This window comes from Typha angustifolia, chromosome 7, assembly GCF_048772165.1.
Source record: "Typha angustifolia cultivar Huaian chromosome 7, ASM4877216v1, whole genome shotgun sequence".
NCBI lineage: Eukaryota > Viridiplantae > Streptophyta > Magnoliopsida > Poales > Typhaceae > Typha > Typha angustifolia.
The window spans coordinates 803,422-822,636 of NC_133245.1; the positions used below are offsets into that span (position 1 = coordinate 803,422).

Consider the following 19,215-nt stretch of genomic DNA (forward strand, 5'->3'; position numbering starts at 1 on the left):
CCCTCTCATTATTTATTTTACTGTACACTGAAAATTCTAAATATAAGAATATGTGTTTTTATACGTGTTTATAAGCCGCGTAGTTACTAAGTCTGCAACTTTTAAATATAAATCAATATATATTGTATTTATATTCGAAAGTAACTTCTATTAAAAAAAATTAAACTAAATACACCTTTTTAACTGGATCTATCGATTCGAAACTCTTATATTTAGATTTAAAAAAATAAATTTTAAAAAATGAGGGATAGACTTAAAATAGTCAAAAACTAAGGTCCAAAGATTATTGCGCAGATAAAAATAAAAATAGGCGGAAGAATAATACAATCTATCCCGTTTCCCGTGTTATCGGAGATATCGTATCGGGATGGGCAAACAGCCGATCTACACGAATCTTGAGGCGTTTCCTAATCATACCTGAATTATTCTGTGAGAATAATAACGAGAAATCTAAAAATGGTTAGTTATGATCCCTGATTCATATCCTTCCATATGCAAAATCCAAACAGAGATGGGGCCCATTCTTGCTGTGTGATTTCAACCATTAAAGGAAAAGTATACGATTCTAAAACCGCAAAAGAGAACACACTTGCAGCACCTACCATCTCCACCCACATCCTAATTAATTCCCCAACCATCACAAGAGAAAGTACTAACTATATAATGCACGAGTTATATAGATAGATATATATATATGTGTGTGTATTGAATTCTGATAAAGAGTCGTCATTTGACCAATCCTCATCTATCCCTGCTAAAGACTCATTTATGTGAAAGGCAGCCATCGACAAAAAGCAATTCCCACCCAACTCAGGACACCCCTGTAAGCTACTCCACCACCATCCTCTCTTCTCCATCATGGCATATGAACAAGAACCAGAAGCAGCAGCTGTGTCTACGGAAATGGCAGCGACACCGAGCCCGGTTGAGGTTGGCGCGCGAGGGACAATTGCTTCCCTCGTCTCCCAAGAGATTGAGTACTTCAGGAGGCTCCAAGAAGACAATCTTAACGCCTCCCATCAGAAACAGGGGGCAGGAGCTACAGAGGTGGGCTCTGCTAGTAGAAGCTCTAGAAATAAGTCAGGCACCAATGGAGCTAACTTGAAAAAGAAGGTAGTTGCAGCCGGAGGATTCTTGCCAAGCATCTGCTCTGCAGTGGATATAACTGAGACTGGCCATACTGGGAGGATAGCAAGGATTGGATATAAGAACTTGAGAACAGATGGGAAGGAGTTGCCTCAAGACTAGGCGATGGACTCGGAGAGCTTAGAGAAGCCAAGCTTCCTAAGCCGGCTGCTCATGGGATTGCTACACTTGATATCTACAACTTGGGCAATGTAAGCATGTCCTTTCTTTTCTACTTTATCTATGTTAGGATTTCTGCCAGTATGGTTACTATCAGAGCTCAGCATTGGGGCTTGATGTCCATTCTCCCGGATGTTTCTTCTTGGTTTATGGCCATCACCAGGGCTTCTGTGACCAGTGTTGCCATTTTGTGGATTTTTCCTTTGGATTGCTTTCTTAGGACTAGCACCACATGGCACTGAAACAGGGGCTGTTTGATGCCTTCTCCGTGAAGAGGAAGATGCTTTCGGTGGATTTTTCATGGAGTCCAGTTCTTGTGACATAAGAGACCCAATTTTGCCTGTGGTCCCAACCTTAACAGACCCTCCATTGGTATCCACAAGTTCTGTTGCCTGAGGCATGATCTCTTCTTCTGGGTAACAAAGTGGCTTAGATGTTGATCACTACTGAAAGTTATTGGGAAACCAACTAGATACTATATTAGGACTTCGATGATCGTCACCGATGTATTCTAGGCCAGAACCCTGGTTTGTAAACTGCATGTGGTAAGAAATAAATTTGTCACAAAGCAAGATAGCATTTGTATATTTAATCATAAGACTACTGAAAAAATATATATACCAAACAGAAACTAGATGGATGGAGTCTTCTTTTTCCAAGTGGAAAGTACATAAAAGGAGAAAAAAACATTTACCAAGCCGTGCCATACCTACTTATGCTGATACAGTGAGATAAATGAACACTAGAAAAAAAGTTGATAGCATTGTCAAAAGCAGAGAACCTAAATGTAGAAGGCAGCCCCCATTAAGCACTTCAACAAACCTATGACCAGAAGCATCAACTGCTTGTATGACATCCAGCTGTAATGCAAAAGATGCCTTCTTTTTTGTTATATCTATTGCAACTCAATAGAAACCACACAAAGCATGCAATTTGTATTCCTTGATTTCATGTAGATGAGATAATACATGATAGTAGCCTAGACCACCTAAACTACATCATGAGGAATTAGCATCTAAGCTAGCTGATTATCCAAAAGTTTCATATCAATATGATGGATAATCATAATTGGTGGGATTTTCATTTTGTGATATACTTCCTACAAAATATATACACCTTTCCTTTAACATTTGGGTCAAACTATGTAACAGATTACGAGTGCCATCTTTGTAAAAAAGTTTGCTCACAAATTTAACGTTACTTTAGTTCTAGGAACCCACTTAAAGCCTATGCATATAACCTCTGTTTAAATAGTTCATCACCATTCTAGTACAATTTAACAACCTTGCTTTCATGCATAGTGTAAACAAAATCATTACAACCAGGATATGCACAAACAAAATTTCCACATGCAAGGATAAATATATAAAAAACCAAGACAATATGTTTAAACCTTTGACTTGTTCTAGACTTCCGATTTCTCTATAAGAATTATATTTCTTAGATATGTAGCTCCACCAAATCATAGCTAACTTCATCCTCTATTACAAACTATCATATAACAGAAAGAGATTAATTATCTTTTAAGAATAAAAATACAGAAGAAAGTAATGAGAAGCAGATCCTTCTAAAACCGATCGCTAAGTTCAAACTGTCCATACAATTACATCTTGCCGGTGGTTTTGTCAGAAAGAGTACAATGATAGTAGAAAGTCAACAAATATTTAATTGTTGGCTTCTTTATTTAAGGCCACTCATCTACTATGATTCTGAATAATAGATCAACATGATCCATCATGATTTGCAGGAATTGATAATGAATGGTTCTCTTCATGGAATCTGTAGTCAAATTCTTGGCCAAATTTTTGCTAGGAGGACTTCCTAACAGACCTATTGGAAAAACAAGCACGGAAGAGTGTAGGAGGGCTTTCAAGCATGTAAAAGCTACTTTCTTTTCTTGTGAGGCATGAGAATTTTAACTTTCAAGAGGAAAGAACTCCTAAAGACAGGATTCATTACTCTTGTTCATCATTAGAAATAGATCGGTGACCAAGTAAAGTGCATGAAGATAGGTGCATTTTCCTAAGTCCTAACAGTAATCTCACTGTTGCAAATTGAATGAGTTACTCTTTGTCTAACACAAATATTGTTCGAAACAACCCATCAATACGATGTCACCTCATTACTAAATTGATGATTGGATTAGCAACAGCAAGTTTCAAACTTTTCTAGAAAATCACAAAGACCATATTTAAGACGCATCAACAACATGCTTTTTACGACAGATATAAGACAACCAAAGACTTTTCTTCTTTACTATGGCACCACTCCACATAATTCGATTCCTTTTTCTTTATAAAAATGTCCAAATCCATATGACCACAGTAAAAAAATGTACAGATCAATAGACTCCACAAACAAATATGTTATCATATAAGATCCACATTCTGATTAAAACAAAGACCAATTTATTTTTTTTCAGTTGCTTCTAAGTCATACATGCAAAAGGAATTTCTCAGAAAAAAAGAAGAAGAGAGAACCTAACTCAAATCTCAATTCAGAAAATTAACATTAATCTGATTCTGAAGACGAGCAAATCAACAAAGAAACAGCGAAACAAAAAGAACCCAACTCCCTAGATCAACCTCTAGAGCGACCAAATCCCATATGCACATGAATAATGAGGGAACGACAAACTTGGATTTTGAAACATACCCAACAACAAGCGCTCGATGCCTCCGCTCTCACCTCAACATCTCAACATCTCTCGCGAAGGCTCTTTAAAGAAGACAAGGAGAAGCACAGAAGATACAAAAGATTTCTTCACAAATGCCGGTCCTTGTAAGCGGATTATTCGGAGAGGAAACCGTAGCGTCTCACTCAAGCGATGCCTCGCGGAATTTATACCTCTCTCATATCCTCTCGCTGTCGACCTCCTCGTGTGCTACGCCATTAACTCTTCCTGGACATGTCCTCGTTGGTGCCAGTGCCATGAACGGCTTATTGATTTCTGCTTCCATTTATTTAGAAAAGAAAGGGCTGTTTTGCATATCACCACCTATATTCATCTTAATACGATAAAAAAACCCCTCCTTTGAGACACTTGCAAGATGCCACCTCCTAATAATAAATAATTAAATTCTCAAAAGATGTCGTAGAGACGATATTTTTCGAGGTTAAAGTATCGGTGGCTGCTTCTTATAAACCGTTCGTTACCCATCAAGCTTTCTTCTTTGATTTATTTATTCTGTAAGGCAGGAAAGAAGCACCCAGAAAGAAGCCAAAAGGTTAGATAACTTATTGCTTTTGTTGCTGTAGCTTTTCCAATCGCAGAACAGTGAATTCACACTCAAGCAAAACTGTTTATTAAACTCAAGAAATTGCACCGGAGAAGAAGACGAGCAGGTAAATTATAAACTCTAGCATTAGCCACCAATTAAGTCTAGAAAAGGTCGCAATTTAGGGACAAGTTGTTGAGGTGGACAGATCAGTGCCCATGAGGGTGGGTCCATGGCCGTCCTCTGAGCACCAAAGCTTGTCTTCTTGTCGGGTGTATAATTCGGTGCATTTCTTTGAGACCAACGATTATGCTAATCGTAAGTCCTAATTGTTGTTTATATTAGAATCCTAGGTAGTATTGCACATGCTTCTTGGCTTAGAGCGTAAACGAAGGAATAATAACGCCATTAAGTGTGGCACTTGGCTCCAAGAAGAAAAAGAGAGATTTCTTTTCTTTTTTTTAACGTATCAACAGCTAAGTAATCATCTTTGTCATCGAAGAATCTTTGTTATATTGACGTACTTGCAAATCGATTCACTAGACCCACATCCACATGTTACTGTGATAAAAAAAAAGGTCATAAAGTTAAAAGTCTTTGACCAGTTTAAGTAGCTGTGGCTGTTCTTCTTCTTTCTTTTTTGTGTCAATCTTTGTGTTGAGGATGACTATTATCTATACACCAATCAGAACAGCAGCTGAATCCTCCCTGTGCTCAGCTTTATCTAGAAAGAAGCATGGCAAATATTCTAAATTATTCAATGTTTATGAGCTCGATGTCGATAAGGATGGCAGCAAGTTGTAGCCATATCTTCATCTGTCCTTCCATACAGCTCTATAATGATATATTAGAGACCTAGCCTAAATTTATATAATGACAAGAGAAAAAACTAGGGTAGACAACTATGTCTAAACTCAAGCATGATTTCGTTTCAGGAATCCACAGGTCACGAAACAATGTCGTGATAGCACGGGGCAATACTTTGAAAGATCCGAGAATCTATAACAACTTGTATGAATTATGAAGCCATCTTCATCATTCATTTGGATTTATCATCTAATTCCTGTTGTTTATGACCAGCTTCACTCAATTAGCCTTGCTTCTTAAATAGGATATCTACAAAATTTATTCTTTTGAATCATACCTGACAGCATATTATTCATCAATATAAATACTAATCTCATAGTTGTCAGAGAGGAAAGTTGAGGGGTGAGGAGCGTTCCTATACATGATGGCTATTGATGGAAAAACTATTTACCTTAACATTAAGGAAGCATTTTATCAACAAAAAACATTAAGGAAGCACTTCACATAAAGAAAATATAATATACTCATCCTAGATGAAGTGTCAATTCTGTATATGCATCTTCTTCCATCAGCATAAGGAAATATAATGACAGCCCTTTCCACGGTAAAAAGGAAAAGGTGAAGAAACAAAAGAGATCACTCAGTGGAGAACTCAAATAACATAGTGTGCTTGTACTTCGCACCAGGCTGAACAAGAACAGAAGGGAAGTTAGGCTGGTTGATGGCATTTGGAAATCCCTGGGTCTCCAGGCAAAGCCCTGAATGCTTTTCATAAACAGCTCCGCCTTTACCGACCACACCATCAACGTAATTGGCAGTGTAAAACTGGACACCAAGTGCATCAGTCCATATGTTCAGAACCCGTAAGCTCAAAGGGTCCTTCACTCTAGCTACACGCTTCAGTCCTGATCTCTCTTCTCCACAGTCCAGTACATAATTGTGATCATAACCGCCAGGAACTTTATCGATTCTGCTGCCAACCCTACTCTCGGTGTTAAAATCAAACGGGGTACCATTGACTGACATGATTTCGCCCGTTGGGATTGAGTTTTTGTCGACAGGAGTTATGTGAGATGCCCATATCTGAATCAAATGCCCGAGCACATTCCCTGAGTTGTGACCGGCTAGGTTCCAGTAGGTATGCTGTGCTAAATTGATTGGTGTAGGCTTGTCAATAGATATGGCTTCCATTTCAAGCTTAAGTGACATATTAGATTGAAGAGAGTAAGTAGCAGTGACAGCAACATCTCCAGGGTAACCTGTTTTAAGAAAATTGATTCATGCAAATATTTTGTTAAATCTTACTACCTTTTTTGAGAAAAAGTATGGTACTTACCTTCCTCCCCATCTTTACTGTGATACTTGAAGGTGATTGATGGCTTCTCCCCCTTGTTATATTCTGCAACCTCCCACAGAACTTTGTCGAAACCCTTATTTCCACCTGAAGATTAAAAACTGACTATAGTTAGCAAAACAATTGCATCTCTGTAAGGATTGTAGTGAGAAATCTTCCTAGTAAATATTTTGGGTTTGTAAGTAGCAAGAACTGAATCATAATTAGCATACAAGATGGGAGTTTCACCATTTTTTTAAGAGACCCACATGATATGGAATTATAGAGATTGACAACACTACTGAAAGTTTGAAACTGATCGGGTAAAACACCCAATTGTATAAACTCTTGTGCAGTTACAAACCTAGACCACTTTATCATCATTTCAAGCATGTAGAGTTTCAGAAACATTCTAGTGGTTTATTTTATTTCTTTCTGCATTATTATTAGATTTGCAGTTCTAAATGCGCGTCCAACCTAGGCAAGACTTGATAAACTTTCTTGAACTCATACTGATTATAAAACAAGTCAAGCTCAAATACAGTTTAATCTAAGAGCTGACTTCAAAGAAGGAATTGAACAATTTGCCTCGGGTATAAGCCAGATTGCCCCTATTGTGCTTCCAGCTGATCTGGGTACTGTATTACTTGTCTCAGCTCATTTGCAGATCCGTTTATCAACAGTTTGTTATGACCTTCTAGGGATGTTCCTTCTTGAACATCGAGGATAATCATATGTGAATAAGAAAACAATCATACTACAATCAGAATATCCTATGTCTTCAAGCAATGCCTAATATACAAATGATTTCCTTTCAATTTCAGCACCATACCAGTATCCGAGAAAAGAGAGAGGTTGCTTCATAACTAGGCTTGCAGTTCTGAATGTATCTACTGAACACCGTTCAAAGATAATGATAATCATTATTTCTCTTATTTGGCAAAGGCCAAAAAAAGTCATTCTGCCTTAACTACACACATTAACTTGTCCAGCGTTATGGTAGAGAATGATCATTACATAATTAGAAGCTACAAATGGTGATTCATGGAATGGTAGTGCAAGTCAATTACAAGATAACGAAGACTATCCGAAACAACAATTCAGAAGTTCCCTTCCTATGAATGAAACTAATTCTAAAGAGAAGGAAAAGAAACATCACCTAAAGGCAATTAATCATGCACTCTAATCTCAATAGAAATTGGGCTTTCGATTCTTACCATGGAGGCTGTTAGGTCCGTTGTTGATTGGCAAAGAATAAAGCACGCCGTTAAGGCTGAACTGCCCATCTTTAATTCTATTCGCAACCCGCCCAACAATACATCCAAAGTAAGGTGCATTACCACTCTGATCATATAAAACATGTCAAATTTTTAAAAATTTATGCCTCAAGGGTAACAATTAATCTACATAGGATATGAGAAACTTAGAAATAATAAAAGGAGGCATTTTTAATAAATGGGCAATATGCTTTACTGGTACAAGCAAGAAAAAAGTTATCTTTTCCCTCGAATCACAGAAAGAAAGAAAAAAGAGATCCTTTTCTGGCACTTATAATGGGTATTAGAGGTCTTACGATATAATAATGGTCGGGAGAATCGAAACCGAGAACGACATCAGCGAGATTTCCTGAAAACCAAGTCAACAAGGAGGAATTGGACTGCGATTACACTCAATGATGAGCAAGAAATAAAAAAAGTGGAAACTTTTTGATACCGTGGGCATCGGGGACCAGGAGAGAGGTAATCGTAGCGCCAAAATTGGTTAATTTAACGGTGATGGTGCCATTACTGAGCTCGAATAGCTCCGCCTTCTTGGGCTCCGACGCCATCAACCGCTCCTTCGAGAAGTCTCAGACCGAATCGAGAAATGGACAGAGATGGGAAAGTGAGAGGAGAAGTGAGAGGCGAAAAATACGAGATTTGGTTGGGATTGGATTGGAAGGGAAATGGTTACGGCTGAGCAAATCCTAACTTTCAGTTCGGGAAAAGTGAGCAGATCGGCTACATCTATAGTTGCAAGAATTTCTTGCAGGAGTTTGGAGAACACGTGTGACCCTCCCCTGCAGGCGTATATCAAAATATAAGAGAAAAGGAAAAAAAAAATAAAACCTTAAAGACGAGCAGAGGAGGAGGAGGAGAAGCAGAAAGAAAACAGAGGATTTGGATAGCTATTCACAGTGATCGACTCCGGAGCAGGTTCTTATTTTTTTATTAATAAATTATCTACGGATTTTGTTGTCTTATCTTGCAAATAATTATTTATCTACGATCTGAATGCAATCTCTTTTCGCTTATCTTCAGATGATTTTTCCATACATAAAGTATTTTAGCGTGAATTAAAGAAATTTATCTTGTGACTAAGTGATGCAAATTTTGGTCGATTGATGACATTTAGAAGTTTTGAATAATGAGTGCATAGTTGAGCTCTTAAAAAAAAAAAAAACTATACAATCCATATGCGAACTTTCATCGACATCTCTGTTAATTAGTATCATAAAACATTTTGATTTCTTGTCTTCATGAAGAAAAGAAACTCTCTCCATCACTGTTTGTAGGTGAGTGTGATTTATCTCCCTCAGTACTCCCAGCTGTTTCCTTGTCTACCTCTGAACTGGGAGAGGGCAACTTCTTAGGAATTGCTTCTTTAGAGCCTTCAAAGGAGTAGCTGCTTGAGTCAGCAAGGTATTCAAGAGCAGTCACCACATCACTGATGAGGGGGCGGCTGCCTGCTTCCTCTTGAAGACACATTGCCGCGACTGCGAGAGCTTGGTACAGACCCTTCATGGGGTACTTCCCTTGGAGCATTGGATCTGCCATTTGTACAAATTTACTCTTATCTTTAAACAGTGGCTCTGCCTGTATATGTGAATGAAAAATATACTCATTATTTGAAGAAAAATGTTTGTCAGGTTAGTTAGGCTTTCTATCTATCAGATCTGATTCTTGCCGAGAGAAAAAAAGAGTGGGGGAAAGGATAGTTTGTTTCCTATAAATCTAACATTAAACTGATCTTCTTGATAAAACTAATTATCAGTGAAGGATAGATCATTCTCTTTAAGCAAAGCGACTTCATGAGTAGGATTAATTTGACATTGAGCTTTGAAAATATTATTCTGATTGTCAATGAGATATAGGATTTCAGAAGTTCAGAAATATGACTGCAACTGGATCCTATTTACGTACTTTGTAATGCTTGGCTCTTAACTTACCCAGCGAACTAGGAGTTGCTCGTGAGTTGGTTTCGTTGTGTCTATTGCTCTCCTTCCTGTGATGAGCTCTAAGAGCACAACTCCATAACTGTAGACATCAGACATCTTTGTTAATTTACCAGTTAATGCATACTCTGGAGCACAATAGCCATAGGTACCCATCACCCTTGTGGAGACATGGCTCTTATCGCCAACTGGACCGAGCTTAGCTAGGCCAAAATCGGACAACTTTGGGTTGAATTCTTCGTCAAGTAGAATGTTCGACGCTTTAAAATCGCGGTAAATAACTGGCGGCGCAGCTATTTCATGCAAGTATTCTAGGCCTTTGGCTGCACCAGCTGCTATTTTCATTCGTGTACTCCAGTCCAATGGCCTTGTTTTAGCTGATAGATCTGTTGATAGCAGTGAATCAAATAATTGTGTCAAAAATAAAATATATATATATATATAACTACTCGAAATACAAATCGTCTCCTTCCACTTTCTGCTAGTTTATTCACTATCTTCTATTTATTTGACCAAGATATCATTCTTCTTGCAGGTTACCACCATTACAGGAAAAAAAGGACCAACTAAAGGTATTTTTATTCAAAAATACAATGCTGAGCATTATCGTTGTGAATGAATATAAGGCGATCTCTAACAAATAATACCTAGAAAAGGAGATGATTCGGAAACACTACCAAAAAGAAGAGATTTCCTGCAATATGCTTACCTAGGAGATGTTCCTCTAATGAACCTAGTGGCATGTACTCATATACTAGAATCCTTTGATCGCCATCAACGCAGTATCCGAGCAACTTGACCAGATTTGGGTGATGCAGGAGGCTAAGCATTAGGACTTCGATGAGGAACTCGCGATTTCCCTGACATCCATTTCTATCAAGCTGCTTAACAGCTACAATCTGAAGAGATTGAATCAAGATATTAGATCTGCTCCAAATTTTGAGCTAAGATAAAAATGAACTGATATGAGGATTAGAAAAAATAATAATACTTCATTGGCATCCTCAAGGTATCCTTTGTACACTCTTCCAAATCCACCTTCACCTAGTAGATTATCTGAACTGAAATTCTTGGTTGCTGCTGCAAGTTGATGGAAAGTGAACACCCGGGCTGCGATGTTTTGATTACCAATTCTTAATATCTCCTCAGCTGCAGCTCGATGTTTGTAGCTATCTGTATATATAACATTAACATCTGAAATATATTTACAGAAGTTACTTAATTTCTACAAATTGTACTCACATAGTGGTCAAATTCTTCATTGAATTATTAATTTACAACCAATGGTGCAGAATAGTTATACTAGTATGGTGAATAGATCTAGCTGAAGCAAGTACCAGTTCTGAAAGATTCTGTCAGAGAATTGAAGCAAAGGTGAAGCACAGGAACATAGCGTAAGAATTGAATCACTTTAAACATTTCAAGGCATGATGTGTATAATCATTTAAAATCTTCCTTCTTTGTTCGTGCAGCGAGGAGCAAATCAAAGTGATTCCATAAGGAATCTAAGGTTTCTGGCACTTCTTATCCAATCATCAGAGTTAAATCTTGTTCTATTTTCTGATGAACCAAACTTTTCTTGATATAAGATCAACAAAAGCACTACCGTGGTAGTGCAAATATATATATATATATATATCCCTACCAGATTTAAAGGACATAGTATTGACGAGTTTCGCAAGGCTGCCGTTCCCTTTCTTCTTCTCCTTTCTCTTCCTCAAAAACTTTCTCCTTTTTCTCTTCTTCTCCGGCTTGACTCTCTCTTCCGACACTTTAGAACAGCACACGCAGCTGATCATCTTCCTTCCTCTCCTCTTCGTATAACCAAGTATTCCCATTGATACCTCCTCCTCCTCCTCCTCCTCCTCCTCCTGTGGATCGGTCCGAGAGCAAATCTACCCTCGAGCCGAACCACAGAATCAAACTCGGAGATATTGAGAAAAAGAAAAAGATTAATCAACAATAAAAAAATAAAGATTTTTATTTTCTTCCTCCTTTTGAATGGATAGGAATTACCAAGCTGGTTTGGATTGACGGTAGGACAGGAAGCAAGAACTAAATTTGGAAAGAATATTATTTTCTATATAACTCTCGTCATTGTTGGCTTAGATTTTGTGCTGGCCTGAGATTTCGGTTTGTAGTTAGTCATACAGGTGGCGGGGGGAATGGGTTTGTTTAACTGTTTTTTGAAAAAAGAAAAAAAAAATCCAACAACCTAAAGAGACAAGAACGTTCCCTCGTAAGACCCATTTGAACAAAGGCCATTGGAACATCCAATGATCTCACATTGTTCTACTTGCACCACCTTAGGCTATAAAAACCGATGGCTTGGTGAGACTCAACGCACATCCACCTCACCACTTGTTAATCCATATTAAGCAAGTGGTGGTGGTCGGAGGAGTGCAACCACCGCCATGGGCATCTCCGGAAAAGAGCGCGGCGTGCTTAGGCTCGTCCACCCCGGCGGCTTCGTCGAGGTCCACCGGAGTCCGGTCGCCGCTGCCGACGTCATCGCGCGGAACCCGAGGCACTCGATCGCCGACCCTCGAGTGTTCAAGAACCCGCGGCTGGTCCTCCGCCCGGAGGCGTTGCTCAACACCGGCGGCGTGTTCTATATCGTCCCTAATCGGACGCTCTACCGCCTGCTGCAAGCCTCAAAAAGCTTCGACTATTAGCTACTTAACTGTTTACGTTGTAATAAGAGATCGAATGGATTGAGATCGTTCTCTGTTAGATTGCTGCATGAGCTTGTTTTAATCTACATAAACTTATTATGTTCATGAATTGGCTTGCAAGTGGGTTTTGTTCTGAATTGAACTCAAGTTTTAGAGCTCAAATGGAACCTATCATGCAGTCACTGAAGTCAACCTTAGTTTTAGAGCTCCATATGCATGAATATGAATCTTAAACGCAATGCTTCCAAAAGCTATACCTCAATGGATACATTGATCGATATGATTGGTGATTGGTAAGTAGGTAGGGATCTACCAAGCACTCTTTGATAGCAAGCCAAGTGGCTTCCAGGCCTCAACTAACTTGGAACGGATTGGCAGATGAGCAAGGACCAGCAAGTGGGCTCGTATGCTTGAGTTGATTTAAATTAATGAATGACTGGAATGCCTATAGCAATACCAAACCGGATCCGTTAATCCTGAATTCAAGATCCGATAAGATACAATTCGTTTTCTTATTTATACGATCATCTATCTATCTATTTCCGTCCATGTAAAAATTATGAATGGAATGATTCTTTCTGATGGGTTGTAGCTTATTTCTGGGACTTTATTGGCTGAAAGGGCATTTCATTAATTAATGAGTTTAAACTCTTTCTCTTACAAGACAAGTCATTAGTATAAAATAAATAAAAAGATAGAAGCTAGATTTTCAAAATAGCACGATATTATGAGTGTTTAAATACAAGGAAAGTATAGTAATGAATAAAAATATAAATATGTGTAAGCAAATTTCCACTAAAAAGAATTAGATTTAACAACAAAAAAAAAAGGCCCTAAGCAGTGGCAAAACTGTAAAAAGAGTCATCATCGCCTTGGGGACAAGACAAGACTCAACAGCCGTCCCTCCGGATAGTCATCGGATCCATCGGATATACTACTCGGTAACACTCTTCGTTGGGACAAGGAAAGAGACCTTCGAGTAAATCTCCACCTTTCTCTTTTATCTTTTTCTTTCGATCCTTCAATATTCCGTCTCTCTCTTTCTCTCTTCTGCTCGGGCACCTCCTACTCCTCCTTGACCCCTCCTTGTCGAGCTTGGCCATGGAGGGAGCCTCGGGATTGGTGCTTGGATCGTTCCCGGACTGGTGGACGGAGATCAATGAGTCGCAGCAGTGGCAGGATGGCATCTTCTTCTTCCTCTGCGTCGCCTACGCCCTCGTCTCCGCCGTCGCCCTGGTTAAACCCCTCCCTTTCTCTCTAAACTTCATTCTTTGTTAGCTTCTACCTGTTTCCTGTTTCCTGTTTCCTGTTTCGAATCGTTTAGGTTTTGGAAGAAATCGTATGGTTTTGTGAGATTGATTGATGGAAGGAGCTTTTTCACCGAGATTTGTACGATTTTTGCTAGTTAGGATTTTGAGATTCTATATTCGGATGATTTAGGAAAGGGGCTGGTGGGAAATTGGGCTGTGAGTTCTTGAACTCTATTTACTATAAGAGCTGAGGATATCCATACGATACTAAGAACATCAAAAGATGTCAATTTGGAAGGAAATCGATTGCCTTGAATCCAAGTAATTCCGTTTTCATGTACATAGAAAATGGAAAGTTGGAGACCTTTAATTTCAATGTTATTTGCAGATTCAACTGATCAGAATTCAGATGCGAGTTCCTGAATATGGTTGGACCACACAAAAGGTTTTCCATCTTATGAACTTTATTGTAAACGGAGGTAAATTTTTATAACTTCATATCTTCATAGTTTTTGTAATTTGCATGCAATTACTAATTGACTTAATTTAAATATTTTTTGCAGTACGTGCTGTTGTGTTCGGATTTCACACTCAAGTTTTCCTTTTCAAGACAAAAGTAACCACACTTTACCATTCATATTTGATTGCTGCAGCATTTACACAATTTGGCTGGTTCCATGTTCAATACCTTTTGCTTGAGTAGATTGTCATTTTTTACTAATAATCAGGACGAATTGACAAATATTAAGATGCCAAAGAAAATCCTATTTTGGTCCTAAAGGGCATGGTCCCAGATCCCACACTCAACATGTTTTCTCTTTTTTGACGATAACAATTAGCATGGTGATAAGGTTTGCCCCTTGTGTCCAAGGGGTCATTGGTTTAAGTCTTGGAAAAAAAACCTCTTTATAGGTGAAGGTAAGGCTGCATATATCTTTTCTCTCTAGACCTGCTTTGTGGAGAGTGTCGTGCACTTGGATGGTCTCTTTGCTGTGTCACATGGTGGTCTTCTATAATTGCATCCACGGAGGGCAGTAAAAGGAGTGATGGAATTCAAAGTTTAATTAATGGTGAAGACATCACTCAGTGCACATGCTAGATGTTAAATCTCTACTACTGGACATTCATCAATGTTAGTAATATCTTTCTAAGAAAAGCTTGATGGGTGTTACAAGTGTTTGGCCTTATTAATATGGATTAATATTTGTCTCATGTATGCAGATTTACGCTAAACTTTGTGTCAACAATGTTACATCATACACAAACAGTTTAAACATTTTAAGTTTATGTCTGCGTTGTGCATCATGGTCAAAGACTCTTTCCTTATTCTCACATTATTGTCTTTTGTTGGATAACCTATTGTCGACTAAGATGGAATGTAATACTTTCTTGTATTAGGTTTTCACTTTAGCACTGCTGGACCTTCCTGGGTTATTGTTTTTCTCAACGTACACATTACTTGTTCTATTCTGGGCAGAAATATATCATCAGGCAAGTGCAGTAGAAACTCCAAACTTGTATAGGAATAGGCTTTTCAGTTAATTGTGGGCTAATCCCTATCACAAAATGTCCTCACCTTTTTCTTAGATTATTGGCAGGCAAGAAATCTTCCCACGGACAAGCTAAGGGCTGTATATATCTGCGTTAATTGTCTGATCTATATAGTTCAGGTTTGTCTTTTTAACTTTCACTTATAGATTTGCTTAAAACTCCTTGTGTTATTTTCAACTTAAATTTGCAATGATGACTGCCAGGGGCTACCATACAAAAACTTGCACTGGGTTAAATTAGCAACTTCTCAAATTTTCTCTTCATGGGGTTCATACATGGTTGCATTCAGATCTAATATAAAATACATGATATGGGTAGTTTCAACAATAAAGTTGTTTCCATCTAGAATGCAAATTGTGCAACCAATTTTGGGTTGGTATCTTTGATAATTTATTACTAGTAATTTACTACATTTTTAATGAGTCGCAAGTAGGTCATGCCATTATCAATGTTGCATCTTGGATTATTATCTTACATACTTGCTTGAGTTGCTTCTTATCCTTGAAATATTTTCCTTTTTTAAGGGTACTCTTGGAAATGTTCTGTGCTTTTCTATTTGGGTACTCAGAAATTTGGAGGGAAAAGTAGTACCTAGTACATACTATGCTCTTAGTCAATATTCAGCTTTGTTGTATATAGACCCACAGTCCTTGTCCATCAGATTGCATGGGAGGGAGATTTCTCGGCAAAAAAATGCCATTTTCTCTATCGTTGGAAGTGGTCCTCTCACAAAACATTCCATTGCACTAATATGATATCATGTTTGTTTCTTTTCAAAATGTTTAGTCTCTAGGCTGATGGAGATCATACATTGGTTCAGGTTTGCATCTGGATATACCTTTGGATAGATGACAACGATGTTGTCGAGTTAGTTGGGAAAATCTTCATAGCAGGTAAATCTTTATCCTTATCTCGATATCATGGCCATTGATTTTATGCTAATTGTATTATTGTACTATGATGAATCTTTTTTGTGCTAAATTTCTTGTTATTGCAGTGGTTTCATTTATAGCTGCTCTTGGGTTCTTAATATATGGAGGAAGGTAAATTGGCAAACAGTTTTTTGCTGGCTATGCTGGTTCTCTGTTCATAAATTTCATGAGGGTTTTGTTTCACCCACAGGCTATTTTTCTTACTGAGGCGTTTCCCAATTGAATCAAAGGGACGAAGAAAGAAGCTTCACGAGGTACTTATAATAGTTGATCAGTAGCATAGGAAAAGTTACTCAGGATCGGCAGATTTAAAATGAATTATGAACATTAAGATATTTTTGAAAATATCTATAGATAGAGAAGCTCCTTTTGTACCATTAAACTCAACTTGAAATGAGCACAGATACTCTAGCTACATTTTCTCAGAGATATGGCATATGAACTCTTATTAAAAAAAATCAGGTAAATTCACAGAAAGGTAGGTATGGTGCTGATATAAGTAGTTTGTTATCATTGTTAATGAGCTTGAACACAAGTACTACTTCAACTCACTTTTACATTGAAGCCAAGTAAAGGCACAAGATTTATCTTTAAATTATTAGAAAAGGATAAATAATATTGATTTCAAGTCTGGCCTGTAGGTAAAAATCAAAGTCTGTCCTGAATCTTGTCCAGCTATCACCTATTTCTTATTTATTTCTTTACAAGATTAACTTGTATGATGTAGCATCTGTGCGTAGTTTGAGAGAAATCAGAGCTGGGTTGCTGTTGAAATGAACTGATAATTGCTTAATGATCTATGAAGATCCTAGATAGTTATTGACATTGGAAAATATTATGCAGGTCGGATCGGTGACAGCAATATGCTTTATCTGCTTCTTGATAAGATGCTCTGTGGTGAGTTTTAATTCTTCAGGCAGTGAATTAGTCTTGCTAGTTTAGTAATCTCATCATGATGTTATAGTAATATTTGGGGTTTAATTCCTCTGCTGGAAAGAAAGAACCAAAAAGGGAAAATAAAAGTCATGCATTTGTGTCACAAATATGAGTCTATAAATTAGGAACTAATCATCATAATGAGGCAAAACATCAGGACATATTTGGGTAACTATGTCACTCATGATTATAAACTCCAAGGTTGTTATATGACTAGTCTATGTACTCATGCATTAGTGACAGAATGTTAATATCATTGTAGTTGTCATATGATGATGACTTGACTACCAAAAGAATATCCTGTTCTGGATTTAATGTGAAAAATGTTTTTTTTAAATTCTAATTAAGAGGTGTGTTGGTTGCTAGGTCAATAAACTGTTGCTTGTGAATATCAATGGTACATGATTTGAAACCCTTCAATGTTGATGTATGAAGTTATTTAAGTTGTCTGACCAAGCTCTTACTATTGATGCTTATAGGCAATGAATTTGCAATAAACTGATGTTATGTTTATCTCTATTGCTTGATGACAGGTCACATTATCTGCATTTGATTCTGATGCATCTCTGGAGGTCTTGGATCACCCAATTCTTGACCTCATTTACTACATGGTAAGATACATTAATCAATTTCATAGCTGTGGAAAGCTACTTATATTTGAGTTCTCTCACTCTCTTATCGCTGTATCAAACAGCTAACTGAGATACTCCCCTCGGCGCTTGTGCTTTATATTCTCCGGAAACTTCCTCCCAAACGAGTATCAGCACAGTACCATCCTATCCGGTAGTGCATGTTCAAACATCTAGAACAATGTTTTGAAATTTGTTTGAAGTAAGGGCCCATGGCTTCAAATGATCAGAGCTGTTCTGAAGGGTCAAATTTGGTGTTAAGATTCTTGGACGACTCATCTTGTAGAATTGCATGTTGTTGACAGTTACAAGTGATCCTCAGATGTCAGAAAGATGGAAAGGCTTAAAGTTTTGGTTTTTTTCATACCAGCAAGCCATTCCACTGAGGTTATATTTGTATTTGATTGATGAAGGATTGTGCTTATGGTAATATTAGCTTAATCCACTGTCTAGGTTTTCTGGTTTGCCAAATTTTCAACCAGAGACTTTTAAGACTCTGAACTTGAATATGTTTTATCATAAATTATTTTGTGTTGAATGTGATTACAAGTTCTTGTTAAACTGCAAAGCCTGGTGCTTTGAGCTTGAAACTCTCCCATAACTTCCTTATGCTCCGGGCAACCACAGCACCTGAGTGATCATACATCAAATGGAAGATGAGGTCTAATCTTCTTTCTTTCTGCATTTTGGCAACCTTGATTAGATGAAATTATTCTTCTGTGATCCAAAACTTCTCAACATTTCAATAGAAAGAGCCTCAAAGTTTTAAGTCTACGCCAATTTAGATGAAGCTCCTTCATCTCACCCACCTTGGGAGCAATTAAAGGTTACTTCCCTTTCGTGGCATGAATTATAAGTAGAAAAATCCTTTCCTAACCATTGGAGATCCTGCACCAACGACAAACTACACATACGATCTAATACAATTGAATGACTGAAAGGATCCTAGTAAATGTGCTAAATTACCTCAAATCTTATGCCCAAGAAAGCCAGATAAGGGTGGAGCTGAGGAGCATGGAAGCCAAAAGAAGTACTATAGGATCTTCCTTGTACCCCATTGAGAGTAAGTATCAACTTCTTCAAATTATGAAAATGATCTAGCAATGATCTAGCAAACAAAAATTCCGACATGTTTCTTGCCGTTGAGAAGTACTTCGCCCGAAAAGAATAGACATAATAATATATCAGAATCCAAGTACGTACGGTGGCAAAGAAATGATTATATCATGCATGAAACTCATTGTGTGAACAATGAGAGCGTAACAAGAAAAGTAGAGATAATCTCTCTAGGTTAATCGGCAAATAGATATTTATTTGGTCTATTTACAAAATATATCTCTCTAGGTATTATATAGTTTGAATATT

General features: G+C 37.7%; 4 protein-coding genes across 4 annotated transcripts; 1 reads left to right on the plus strand and 3 right to left on the minus strand.

Moving 5' to 3' along the window:
- Positions 1 to 234: 234 nt before the first annotated feature.
- LOC140763745 (uncharacterized) lies at positions 235 to 4,454 on the minus strand. Its single transcript, XM_073102075.1, has 2 exons — positions 3,961 to 4,454; positions 235 to 1,841 (listed from the first exon to the last, which is right to left on the minus strand). Exon 2 carries the CDS (start codon positions 1,704 to 1,706, stop codon positions 1,245 to 1,247), a length of 462 nt encoding a protein of 153 aa, XP_072958176.1. The 5' UTR covers positions 1,707 to 1,841; positions 3,961 to 4,454; the 3' UTR covers positions 235 to 1,244.
- Positions 4,455 to 5,817: 1,363 nt separating this feature from the next.
- Positions 5,818 to 8,786, minus strand: LOC140763976 (uncharacterized). Its single transcript, XM_073102375.1, has 5 exons — positions 8,377 to 8,786; positions 8,237 to 8,289; positions 7,881 to 8,007; positions 6,667 to 6,771; positions 5,818 to 6,589 (listed from the first exon to the last, which is right to left on the minus strand). Exons 1-5 carry the CDS (start codon positions 8,489 to 8,491, stop codon positions 5,967 to 5,969), a joined length of 1,023 nt encoding a protein of 340 aa, XP_072958476.1. The 5' UTR covers positions 8,492 to 8,786; the 3' UTR covers positions 5,818 to 5,966.
- Positions 8,787 to 9,179: 393 nt separating this feature from the next.
- LOC140762081 (probable serine/threonine-protein kinase PBL23) lies at positions 9,180 to 11,609 on the minus strand. Its single transcript, XM_073099691.1, has 5 exons — positions 11,523 to 11,609; positions 10,869 to 11,050; positions 10,587 to 10,776; positions 9,872 to 10,263; positions 9,180 to 9,518 (listed from the first exon to the last, which is right to left on the minus strand). The coding sequence occupies exons 1-5, from the start codon at positions 11,536 to 11,538 to the stop codon at positions 9,180 to 9,182; spliced, it is 1,119 nt and encodes a 372-aa protein (XP_072955792.1). The 5' UTR covers positions 11,539 to 11,609.
- A 1,904-nt stretch (positions 11,610 to 13,513) lies between these two features.
- Positions 13,514 to 18,411, plus strand: LOC140762272 (tobamovirus multiplication protein 1-like). The gene is made up of 11 exons (XM_073099975.1): positions 13,514 to 13,788; positions 14,191 to 14,281; positions 14,366 to 14,418; positions 15,201 to 15,293; positions 15,401 to 15,472; positions 16,174 to 16,246; positions 16,351 to 16,396; positions 16,476 to 16,539; positions 17,129 to 17,182; positions 17,755 to 17,832; positions 17,916 to 18,411. The coding sequence occupies exons 1-11, from the start codon at positions 13,654 to 13,656 to the stop codon at positions 18,006 to 18,008; spliced, it is 852 nt and encodes a 283-aa protein (XP_072956076.1). The 5' UTR covers positions 13,514 to 13,653; the 3' UTR covers positions 18,009 to 18,411.
- The last annotated feature ends 804 nt before the right edge of the window (positions 18,412 to 19,215 follow it).

What these genes read in the sequence shown, in the direction of transcription:
- LOC140763745 (XM_073102075.1), bottom strand. Translation starts at nt 1,706, where the DNA reads ATGCCTCAGGCAACAGAACTTGTGGATACCAATGGAGGGTCTGTTAAG.
- LOC140762081 (XM_073099691.1), bottom strand. An exon ending in ATTAGAGGAACATCTCCTAG is followed by an intron (nt 10,264 to 10,586) that starts GTAAGCATATTG and finishes TGCTATCAACAG; the next exon opens with ATCTATCAGCTAAAACAAGG. An exon ending in AGCAACTCCTAGTTCGCTGG is followed by an intron (nt 9,519 to 9,871) that starts GTAAGTTAAGAG and finishes TCACATATACAG; the next exon opens with GCAGAGCCACTGTTTAAAGA.
- LOC140762272 (XM_073099975.1), top strand. Translation starts at nt 13,654, where the DNA reads ATGGAGGGAGCCTCGGGATTGGTGCTTGGATCGTTCCCGGACTGGTGG. An exon ending in GAACTTTATTGTAAACGGAG is followed by an intron (nt 14,282 to 14,365) that starts GTAAATTTTTAT and finishes TATTTTTTGCAG; the next exon opens with TACGTGCTGTTGTGTTCGGA. An exon ending in GTCTGATCTATATAGTTCAG is followed by an intron (nt 15,473 to 16,173) that starts GTTTGTCTTTTT and finishes ACATTGGTTCAG; the next exon opens with GTTTGCATCTGGATATACCT.
- LOC140763976 (XM_073102375.1), bottom strand. Translation starts at nt 8,491, where the DNA reads ATGGCGTCGGAGCCCAAGAAGGCGGAGCTATTCGAGCTCAGTAATGGC. An exon ending in CGGACCTAACAGCCTCCATG is followed by an intron (nt 6,772 to 7,880) that starts GTAAGAATCGAA and finishes TTTAATCTTCAG; the next exon opens with GTGGAAATAAGGGTTTCGAC. An exon ending in CAGTAAAGATGGGGAGGAAG is followed by an intron (nt 6,590 to 6,666) that starts GTAAGTACCATA and finishes TTCTTAAAACAG; the next exon opens with GTTACCCTGGAGATGTTGCT.